Here is a 12,190-nt window from a genome sequence, read left to right on the forward strand (position 1 = left end):
GAGTTGCAAACATAAACATAAAACTCCAGAAATATTGTCTGGAGTCAAGAGTGTGACAACTAGCCCCGGTCTCCCCTACAGCTGAGAGATGGAGCTCGTCCCTTCAGACGTGATTCGGCTACATGAGGGTGCACTTCCGTCCTGCATAATTCGGTTTAGGGGAGCAGGTGCAGGGAAAAGGGGACTAAAACATCACCGCAGATAAAGCAATATATTTGATTTTACTGTAGCGTTGCATTTAAACACATTTACCATGTCGGAAGATGGTCGCAAAACAAAGAATCCGGATGGCAAACGAGAAGCACAGCAAAAACACCACTCAGAGGGGGAACGTGGCCAAGACACTGGTAAGACTGTCATTTGATGTTGGAATGAACAGGAATACATGATTATCGTGGCATTCCTGAGCCGATTTCTTGTATATGCACTTAAGTGTTATTGTAATTGGTAAGGTCCTTTCCAGACAATAATCAGTGTTTCACGATGCTGTTGTAATAACACATATAGAGCGAGTATAAGTGGGTTATTAAAGACTTAATCCACTACCGCTCATTCTTTTAAATAAGGTGGCTAAATTCACACGTAATGTAAACACGCTATTGTTTTACATAATCATAGTCGCTGTGTGCTTTATGAGTCAACTAGTTGTAAAGCAGGCAGATGTTGTTGCCACGGTTGCATTGTAAAGCTAGAGTTCAGCCATTGTCAGGAACTTCATAACATCCATGTGAAGCCAAGAGAAGTTTAATGGTTGGTCCTATGTGGACTAAATGAACGATATCATCAGATAAAATGGCTTTTGCCACCTGAATTCCGTTTTTAATTCAAACAGAATGATTTCACAAATAACTGAGCATAACATGGTGGAATTTCGTGTATGGATTGCTTGTTTTTGTGGTCTTGGCTTAAGTTTTACTTACCATTGTTTCCACACCTGTTCTCCAATGGATATCCATGACCATTATTATTATTATTAAATCATTTTATAGATATTGCACTCACAAACAGCGATTTCTACACTGTAAAAAAACTGCAATTGTTCCCTTAAATTCATATTCCAAGTGGGGCGAGGAGGACATGTCCCTACCACTTTTTGAAATAGCTTTCATCAAGTAAGTTTGTAATGCAGAACAAACATCTCCAGTTCTTGAGCAGGAGTTTCCATTTCATTCATTTGTGTTATAATAAGTGGTGATCCAGCGCTGAAGTTTGTTATTTCAAATGTTATAATGAGTGCTCTTGCGGCTGTTATCAATGGCGTTGAGTGATAGTGGGCGGCAGGGCCGTAGCTAATGGGGTGAAAGGTGGTAACGAAACTAGCAGCCCACAACTAATTTTAAACTGTATTTTTTTTTTTTTTTTTTTATATTAAAGGGGCCCAGACCAAATATACAGTCAGAAGTCCCAGATTTTCTTGCTACGGCCCTGGCGGGCAGCGATCTTCACTCGTGCATCCAGACGGGTGCTCTTTTGGCACCACACCTTGAGCTCCATTCTAGTTCAATCGCAAAGCAAATAGCAAATATACACTCATCGGCCACTTTATTAGGTACACCTGTACACCTACTTATTCATGTGATTATCTCATCAGCCAATCGTGTGGCAGCAGTGCAGTGTATAAAATCATGCAGATACGGGTCAGGAGCTTCAGTTAATGTTCACATCAACCATCAGAATGGGGAAAAAATATGATCTCAGTGATTTCGACTGTGGCATGATTGTTGGTGCCAGATGGGCTGGTTTGAGTATTTCTGTAACTGCTGATCTTAGAATAAGTAGATGTACAGGTGTACCTAATGAAGTGGCCGGTGAGTGTATGTGTCCCCGTTCATGATATACATCCATTGACATTTAGATTTCGTTTGTTAAATTAAAAAAATAGATAGGGCGGATTAGAAACCGAAACTCCTTTTACTAGAGGCAAAGACTTTACCATATAAGACCGTTTATATGTCTGACAGTGTTAGTACGGATCAAGTTATCAAATTAATTATGTAAAATATTTATTTGAGCACTTGAATTGATCATCAAGAATTACTATCAAAACAGTAAAAGATTATTTGTCTTGCACCTAATAAATATTCACGTGTTCCACCACTTAACCCCCCCTTTTTTTTTTTTTAAAAGTGATGCCCATGATAACCACAAAAAATGTAGACACATCCCTCATTTATTTAAATACAGCAGTTACAATAAGACACTTACAATGGAAGTGAATGGGGCCAATCCATAAATATTAAAATACAAATTGTTTTAAAGGTACGTATAGCCACAAGACATAAACAATATACGTTTTAATATCACTCTGGTGTAATACAATCTCATGGGGTTTACCGGCGTTGTGTTGTCATGGTAACAAAGTTGTAATATTGGATGTAACTTTACACAGATATGGTTAGTAAGTGATTTTATCACACTAAAAATGTATATTGTTTACATCATATGGCCATACTTTTGTATGTCTGGTTTGGTTCAGCTATGAAATCGGATATCAGAAGCCTACAAAGGACAGTTTGGACTGCTGAGAGGATTATTGGTTCCCCCTACCCTCCCTTCAAGAACTATACACTTCCAGAGTGAAGAAAAGGGCTGGAAAAATCACTCTGGACCCCACTCACCCTGCCCACTACCTTTTTGAACTGTTGACTCCAGGCTGGCGCTACAGAGCACTGAGCACCAGAACCGTCAGGCACAGGAACAGTTTTTTCCCTCAGGCTATCCATCTCATGAACAGTTAAAACTGCCCCATTGAGTAATAATTAATGTGCAATGCTCAGTCTATTTATATTTATCCAGCACATCCAACCTCTTCTGCCATTACATTCCCTTGCATCTGTATATAACAGATTTGTATTTGTACATACATATATATATATATATATATATATATATATATATTATTGTGTATATCTATATATACTTATATTTTCTATTTTTTACTTATGTTTTTATTTTTATTCCATTTTTTATTATCTCTGTCTTGTTGTATTGTTATCCACTGGAAGCTCCTGTCACCAAGACAAATTCCATGTATGTGTAACCATACTTGGCAATAAAGCTCATTCTGATTCTTCTGATGAAGCACATTTTTCAGTTGACCTTTTTTCCACGTAGCCAAATATTTTAAAGCTTAGAACAACTAGAAAAAAACATGCATAGTCCCTATAGACATTTCCATGACTTTTCCAGGCCTGAAAATCAAAAATTCCATGATATTGGGAATGTGATGTAAAACATTAGGTGTTTAGGTGCAGGTGTTTAATTTTCTTTTTGTTACTGTAACAATATAATGCAGCCATACTGTATGTGTCATGTAAACAAATGTATCTACAGATGTTGCACTTTGTTTTGGTTTGATGTTCGATTTGCTCTGTTTCAGCGACCACAAGAGGAGAAATATCCTGTAGGGCCATGGCTCTTGGCACTCTTTGTATTTGTAGTTTGTGGATCAGGTAATATTAGAATTTGTATTTACCTACAATTTGTAATTATAAGTTATGTACTGATTGTTATTAAGATTAGAGTTTTTAATAACAATAACAAATGATAGACTGAATCTGGAATTTAAAAGTTGATATTCTTGTTTTCAGCCATTTTTCAGATCATTCAAAGTATTCGAATGGGAATGTGAGTCCCAGCATTCTTCACACTCTTTCCTGCATCTGAATGACATTCTTTGGTGATTGGATACAAACCAACAGAAGCCCAGATAGTTAAAATCCTTCTTGTGGGTCAAGTGTACAATAGTACATGACATTGTCACATGTGCTTACAGAGTCCCTGGAAAAAGGGAACAAGTTATTTTCTACAGAGCCATTGTTGTTGTAGACTCCCCACGTTTGATCAATTTTGCCATATTTATTTGTGATCACTGACTGCGTGCCATCATCTACGTATTTCTCTATTTAACAGTGTTTGCGTGACCTTTTTCAAATAAACGTCAAACGCATTTGGATATTGCTGCATATACGTTCTGCTTTTTCAAAACTACTTCAAACCCCAGAACTTTCTTTTGCGTTTACTGTGCTATATTTGTATCCATTTTCAAACATGGACGCTCATGAATGTGTTATATTAGATAATAGTTAAAAGCATCCAGTGAAGGATTTAAAAAAAACTTACAGCAATTTAGCAGACAGCACATTAACTGTATGGACAATCCCCCAGGAGCTGGCTGATGACGACTGTCAGGGATCTTTTTAAAGTTTATGGGTCATCTGGGTTGTAAGTCTTGATTCTTATTCTTTGAACATCCACTACCCTAACAAAATTCTTGATCTGGCTTTTACTGGCTAGCTTTGTAGTACAAGATACTGCAGAGAGTGAGGTCATTTTAAATCCAATCATTGCAGTTTAGATGTGTCAGTGTAACAATTAAGATAGGGCCTTCATTTGAGATAACTAAGGGGACACAACACGACTCAAGCTCATCTCCTTTTAAGTTTTGAGTCGGCGACTGGTCTGCGACAAGAAGTCTTGGATATCACGACGAAAGCTCTTGTGTGCGCGCACTCCTGCGACAGGATGAGACTAGTCCCAGTCGATGCGAAAATTTTCAAAACTGTCTGATATCTAGATGTCTTGTCGTAATTTGTGCGCACTGTCCCGAAGAGTGAAAGACGGACAATGAGCCAAAGCCATTGAAATATAGAGAGAGTGCAAGAAGAGGGCAAGGTATTAGGAAGCAGAAGACAGAAAATAATTAGAATTTAATAAAATGAAACTTCACCCACATCTCCCTACCCTCTGTCTTTATTATTTTAATCTGTTTTTCTTTTATATTTTATAATTTTATCCCAATTTGGAATGCCCAATTCCCACTAGTACGTAGGTCCTTGTGGTGGCGCGGTTACTCACCTCAATCTGGGTGGTGGAGGACAAGTCTCAATTGCCTCCGCTTCTGAGACAGTCAGTCCACGCATCTTATCACGTGGCATGACACCGCAGAGACTCTCAGCACGTGGAGGCTCATGCTACTCTCTGCAATCCACGCACAATTTACCACATGCCCCATTGAGAGCGAGAACCCCTAATCTCGACCATGAGGAGGTTAACCCATGTGACTCTACCCTCCCTAACAACTGGGCCAATTTGGTTGCTAAGGAGACCTGGCTGGAGTCACTCAGCACACCCTGGTTTCGAACTCGTGACTCCAGGGACGGTAGTCAGCATCATACTCCCTGAGCTACCCAGGCCCCCTTAATCTGTTTTTCTTAAATGTTTCCTTTTGCAAATAGCAAAATTGGCACAAACGTTCTTTCATTTTTGTTGAAAGAGGAGAGCAAGATTTGGGAAGACAAAAAAAAATTCGAAAATATCATCCATATCTTCCTATTCAGTGTCTTTATTATTTTTAGCTGCCTCTCCTCGAAATCCAAACACAAGTGTTAAAAAAAAACAACCAGGTGACCACGACGAATGGTCGTGTAGTTGATTCACTACAGTCCCTGAAGAAAAACTGGACTGTGAGTTGCAGAGTGCTGACTGAAATTCGTGTAGTGTACACTTGGCTTAAGGCCACGTCCACACTAATATGTTTTAGTTTGAAAACACATAATTTTCTCTATGCTTTGGTCTTCTGTCCACACTGAGACGGTGTTTTTGATATCAAAAACTGAGCTTTTCAAAAACGCTCTCCCAAGTGGATATATTTGTCTTTGCATTGTAGTATAGACAGGGGAAATGAAGACATCTGAAAACGATGACATATTTGCAGTCATGCGATCACCTTCACATTGCATTCCTTCAAAGGCGTTGGGAAGTTTACTCTGAATTGCTGTGTGGTGACGGAACACAAGGACAATTGTGTTTCAGACCATACATGGAATGATTTTCGCATGCGCAGTAAGGGGATTTAAGAGTTTTCATATGTTTCAGCATGGATGAGAAACTTTTGGAAAACGCTTGAAAACGGCAATGTGGATGGAGTGTGTTTAAAAACGGAACACAGTTTTCAAATGTATCCGAATTAATGTGGACGTAGCCTAAGACAATTGTCAAGTTCACTGTCTTCAGTAGGGAGTAATGTAAGGGGTTATTTCAAATATGACCCATTTTAGACAGCATCAATTTTTGAAAAAAGTGAAAAAAAAAAAAAATGACCAAAGCCTGTTCAGTTTGAACAGGTGATGAATATCGCAAGCCATTATGTACGTGTAGGATATGAATTGTAGATATCAAAAATAATTTTCACTAGTGAAAATACTAATTCTTAAAATCAGGAATGGAATTACTACTAGTGAAAATGCCAATTTTTTTTATATCAGTAATTTTACAAATGCATTACTAAAAATGGTAATTCTTGATTCTAAACAAATCACGTTTTCAGTGTGGATGAGAAACTTTTGGAAAACGCTTGAAAATGGCATGTGGACGGAGAGTATTTCAAAAACGCCTTTTTCAAATGTATCTGGATTAATGTGGACGTAGCCCAAGACAGCTGTCAAGTTCACTGACATCAATAGCTGTGATGCCTTATAAGGAGTACTGTAAAGGGTTATTTCAAATATGACCCATTTTATACAACATCAATTGAACATGTTGTGAAAAAAAGTGACAGAAATTGCCAAAGTTGGTGGAGCCGATTCAGTTTTGCAATGAATATTGCAAGCCATTTAATCATGTACGTGCAGGATATGAATTATAGGTATCAAAAATTCAATTTTCACTAGTTAACTAATTCTTGATATCAGGAATTAAATTACTACTAGTGAAAATGCTAATTTTTTATATCAGTAATTTTACATTTGCACTAGTAAAAACGTTAATTCTTGATTTTAAAAAATTACATAATTGCAGTAAAACACATTCCTGATATGGGAATGGACATTTGCAATAGTAACAATATAGTTATTGATATAAAAAAACAATCATTTTTACTAATAAGCAGTACATCACTGATATGTGAAATTGGAATTTCAATTAGTAAGAAATTAATTCTAGATATCTGCAATTGCGTTTTGAATAGGAGTAAATTACAGATCATTGTGAAATTATAACCGACCAACCAAAGATACAAAAGTTAAATAATCGCCAATCTATACACACGGTTGGCACTTAATCCTAATAAACACTTCAGCAATCTCTTTATCAATTCTCTGCCAGGTCAAATTAATGTCACGAAAGTGAAAGCTCCACAACCAGGTTCACAAACATGACTTTATTGAGAGTTGTGAAGTGCAACTGGCAAGTGCAATTACAATATTTTACAACTTATATCCTGGTTTGACAACATGCACAGAACAGAAGCATACAACTTGTACACAATGCAAAATCCATGTCAGCTATTGCATATGATAGTCAAGAGTAATTGTAAGTTAAAGGATTGATCCAGAATACTTCACTGTCAAAACTGAAAACAGAAATCACATGGGCGTAATACTTCAAATCATTTCAAGAGAACAGTAGTGTAAAATAAGTGTTAGATGAGTAGTTTCCATTTATCAGATAAACAGAGCAAGACTGAACCAGTTTAATGGCATTTAAAAAAAAAGATGTCTCCAGGCAAGCCAACAACTACCTCTTCTACCCTTTAAATCTGTACAACCTATATAGTGTCTCTGTAACCGCTTTGCATAATATCGCTATTTTACAAAATACTTACACTAATCATACAATAATATACATCAGCCTGCCCACCTCGCTATCCAGCTCAATTCTCATCCGTCATTCTTGCACAGATAAAGAGCCTTGAATAAATGAGGATTTTAAGAATCATACCTCCTCCTTTTCCTTCATTCAAAAAAGTATCATGATTACACCAATGCAGCTATTAAGTCATCATTGCATCTACCTTCCTATGCCAGATGGGGCACAGAGAGGCAGATGTTCAAAGTCTCATCACATTCGTCACCGTAAAAGTGCTTGCTTTATTATAAGAAGCTCACAGTCTAAAAAGACTGCAGTCTGCATAAGGGAGACATGGAAAACACCAACATTACTTTCGACACAGGCACAGTGATTCATTATGTTGTGTCCTCTCGGATTACTCTCTTCCCCCTGACAATCACAGTCCAAGGATTTTTGGCAACGTCCAATATCGGTCAACAGCCAACTGGATTGTCATTGGTGTGTCAAGTTTTGAAAGGTGTGCAAATTTTGTCAGTCTACATGTGAGTGAGGCATATGTCCTTTTCCTCGAACATTCATTCTGTGCTATGCCGATGGTCCAGAGATTTGTGCTGCCAGTTGGGCTGGCGGTGCAGGCGGCTGCACTCCTTGTGTGGACGAAGGCGGCGAGCCGCTTTGAACTTGTGCCTGGAACTGTGCAAGTTGCTCCGGACTGGCCAGGTTCTTCAGCAGATTATTTTCCTGTTCAAGCTGAGAATTTCTCTCAATCAGTTCTTTAATCTGTTCTTTCAAAACCTCCACTTCCTCCCGAACAGCATACATCAAGTGACTCTTCACCAGATCCTGAGAATGGACAACAAACAGTTATTTCAAGGTCTTTTTTACCACATTTATCATGTTGTTGAGTAGGCAAACAGATCATCTGAGCAATGGCTGTGGCCACAGGTAGGAGGAGTGTGTAATAAAGCATATAAAAGCATTGGCTTCTCTTCCCACAGTCCTTCCCTCGCTTTATGCCTCACCGCTCGGCGTCACTAAACGCACAAAATGGCCGTCCCACACGGCGTCCGGCCAATCAGAAGCCGAGATATTTTTAACTGGGTGTAAAAGCTTTGGGGTTTGCCTAGCAACAGTAACAAGGCGCACAGTTCGCGTCAGCAAACAAACACGAAACGCTTTACACAACATATCACTCGTTTATTACTAAACTATGACTATCCATTAATTTCTTGCAACGTAAAATAAATAAAAACGAAGCGAACAAAAACAAAAATATCTCGACGCTATCATAGAGCAACAATACATTTGATTTATGATTTCATAATTCATTCCACTGATACTGATGCAACTCTACAGTCCTTTTACGGCATGTAAACAAATGACGAAATATGTAATTTTATTTATGGTGAGAAACACAAGATGACTTACCATGGCTTGTTCAATCTTGTTGTCTATAGCCACAACACTGGCACCCGATGAGCTGTGGGGGGAAAAGTCAATCGTTACTTGACTGCTTAAATACATAAAGATAACAAAGACATCATTTCAAATCCATAAATGGTCGAAAAACATCGTTTAAAGGCACATCTACAACATAGCACCACATGATTGTCTCTGGACATCTCTACGCTGTCGTATTCTGTGGCATTAATAAACATGACACAATGAGAAAGGCAGATCTAGATGTATAAAGATGTTATAGGAAAGCTGACTTGTACAGCATCATCTTTTTTGAGACAGAGTGAAATGAAAACGTTCAACCAGCAATGTAGACGCGATTTTTACTAAACAAAAACAGCTTAAGTTTTTATTTTTTCTGTGATATTCTCAGAACACAGACTGCATGCAGGACACAAGCGTTACCCTTGTAATTAAATGTCAACATGACAATTCTGACACTTTTTTACCTATTGTCGAGCTTGACGGAAGAAGTCTCGGTCCCCAACAACGATGAGAGAAAAGATATTGAAAAATGTCTAAGCTGACAAACACCCAGATCCATCGCCACGGAATAGCATGGAGAATTCATGCTATTTTTCATCCATATGAATTTGACCACGGACGCGAATGTGTGTGTCCTTCCTACAGCCTTTCTTTTGAATATTACATCCTTTGTGAACGTTGGCAGAAATATTATGCGGTGAGCGCTTGACTCCCCAGCAGAAAAGCTCGCTTTTTCAAGAGACCGTACATCCAGTGCCGCAGCACAAAGAAACTCCAAGGTCAGCTCATCTCTGCGCTGGTGAATATCTGCAGCCTGTGGCATTTGCATAATTTATTTCACACAGCACTGCGCTGTACGCCATTGGCTGAGAGCGAGGTGCATTTGACTAATCTATGCAGTGACGCCACTGTTTGTCGCTCTTCCGACTCGGTCTCCATAATATATTCAAACACGGCTTTCCTTATAAGATTGTCGGGTTGGAGCAAACCGGTGTTGTTTCCATCAAAAAGATACACCCGCTCTAAACTGCCCAATTCTAATACTCAGCATCTAAACTATAACAATTATTCAAGAAGTTGTTATTGCTTGGGAGTATTTCTGGTCCACAAAAATAAGGAGATCCAAGTTTTTATTTTGTAAAACCACGTTGGCCAAAACGTTATCCAGGCTGTTTTGTTGTATTAAATACACAGACGAAAACAGACGATAATGGGGAATGTTTTTACATGTCCCAACTTGGAGGCAATGGGTGGAACTGCAGTGGAGAGGCGAGGACTCCCTCAGGAAGGGTTTCCAACCTTTACAGATCCCATCCAGACCCAGGGAACCCCTATATATATATATATATACACACACACACAGGTGCATCTCAATAAATTAGAATGTCGTGGAAAAGTTCATTTATTTCAGTAATTCAACTCAAATTGTGAAACTCGTGTATTAAATAAATTCAATGCACACAGACTGAAGTAGTTTAAGTCTTTGGTTCTTTTAATTGTGATGATTTTGGCTCACATTTAACAAAAACCCACCAATTCACTCTCTCAAAAAATTAGAATATGGTGACATGCCAATCAGCTAATCAACTCAAAACACCTGCAAAGGTTTCCTGAGCCTTCAAAATGGTCTCTCAGTTTGGTTCACTAGGCTACACAATCATGGGGAAGACTGCTGATCTGACAGTTGTCCAGAAGACAATCATTGACACCCTTCACAAGGAGGGTAAGCCACAAACATTCATTGCCAAAGAAGCTGGCTGTTCACAGAATGCTGTATCCAAGCATGTTAACAGAAAGTTGAGTGGAAGGAAAAAGTGTGGAAGAAAAAGATGCACAACCAACCGAGAGAACCGCAGCCTTATGATTGTCAAGCAAAATCGATTCAAGAATTTGGGTGAACTTCACAAGGAATGGACTGAGGCTGGGGTCAAGGCATCAAGAGCCACCACACACAGACATGTCAAGGAATTTGGCTACAGTTGTCGTATTCCTCTTGTTAAGCCACTCCTGAACCACAGACAACGTCAGAGGCGTCTTACCTGGGCTAAGGAGAAGAAGAACTGGACTGTTGCCCAGTGGTCCAAAGTCCTCTTTTCAGATGAGAGCAAGTTTTGTATTTCATTTGGAAACCAAGGTCCTAGAGTCTGGAGGAAGGGTGGAGAAGCTCATAGCCCAAGTTGCTTGAAGTCCAGTGTTAAGTTTCCACAGTCTGTGATGATTTGGGGTGCAATGTCATCTGCTGGTGTAGGTCCATTGTGTTTTTTGAAAACCAAAGTCACTGCACCCGTTTACCAAGAACTTTTGGAGCACTTCATGCTTCCTTCTGCTGACCAGCTTTTTAAAGATGCTGATTTCATTTTCCAGCAGGATTTGGCACCTGCCCACACTGCCAAAAGCACCAAAAGTTGGTTAAATGACCATGGTGTTGGTGTGCTTGACTGGCCAGCAAACTCACCAGACCTGAACCCCATATAGAATCTATGGGGTATTGTCAAGAGGAAAATGAGAAACAAAAGACCAAAAAATGCAGATGAGCTGAAGGCCACTGTCAAAGAAACCTGGGCTTCCATACCACCTCAGCAGTGCCACAAACTGATCACCTCCATGCCACGCTGAACTGAGGCAGTAATTAAAGCAAAAGGAGCCCCTACCAAGTATTGAGTACATATACAGTAAATGAACATACTTTCCAGAAGGCCAACAATTCACTAAAAATGTTTTTTTTATTGGTCTTATGATGTATTCTAATTTTTTGAGATAGTGAATTGGTGGGTTTTTGTTAAATGTGAGCCAAAATCATCACAATTAAAAGAACCAAAGACTTAAACTACTTCAGTCTGTGTGTACTGAATTTATTTAATACACGAGTTTCACAATTTGAGTTGAATTACTGAAATAAATGAACTTTTCCACGACATTCTAATTTATTGAGATGCACCTGTATATATCTATATATATATCTATCTATCCATCTATATATATATATATATATATATATATATATATATATATATATATATACATACATACATACATACATACATACACACACACAGTACTGTGCAAAAGTCTTAGGCACATAAGATGATTCACAAAAGCATTTATCTTCAGATGGTTATTTATATTTTCAGCTTCAGTGTGTCAATAGGAAATATACATTTTAGACTCCCAAACTTTT

General features: G+C 38.5%; 2 protein-coding genes across 4 annotated transcripts in view; one reads left to right on the forward strand and one right to left on the reverse strand.

Annotated features, from left to right (window-relative positions):
* Positions 1-263: 263 nt before the first annotated feature.
* Positions 264-3,770, forward strand: LOC127447072 (stress-associated endoplasmic reticulum protein 2-like). Its single transcript, XM_051708584.1, has 3 exons — positions 264-347; positions 3,380-3,452; positions 3,591-3,770. The coding sequence occupies exons 1-3, from the start codon at positions 264-266 to the stop codon at positions 3,629-3,631; spliced, it is 198 nt and encodes a 65-aa protein (XP_051564544.1). The 3' UTR covers positions 3,632-3,770.
* Positions 3,771-7,144: 3,374 nt separating this feature from the next.
* The window catches only part of LOC127447035 (TSC22 domain family protein 1-like), a 64,256-nt gene continuing 59,210 nt past the window's right edge, over positions 7,145-12,190 (reverse strand). For 2 of the 3 annotated variants that reach the window (XM_051708506.1, XM_051708509.1), the window contains exons 2-3: positions 8,998-9,049; positions 7,145-8,412 (exon numbers count right to left, since the gene is read on the reverse strand). In XM_051708506.1, coding sequence (XP_051564466.1) covers positions 8,155-8,412; positions 8,998-9,049 — 310 coding nt within the window. In that variant the 3' untranslated portion in view covers positions 7,145-8,154. Of the gene's footprint in view, positions 8,413-8,997; positions 9,050-9,476; positions 9,983-12,190 lie in introns of those variants that run through there. The other variant, XM_051708508.1, reaches the window with a different exon arrangement.

The sequence above is a fragment of the Myxocyprinus asiaticus genome, chromosome 10, assembly GCF_019703515.2.
Source record: "Myxocyprinus asiaticus isolate MX2 ecotype Aquarium Trade chromosome 10, UBuf_Myxa_2, whole genome shotgun sequence".
In the NCBI taxonomy this organism is placed as follows: domain Eukaryota; kingdom Metazoa; phylum Chordata; class Actinopteri; order Cypriniformes; family Catostomidae; genus Myxocyprinus; species Myxocyprinus asiaticus.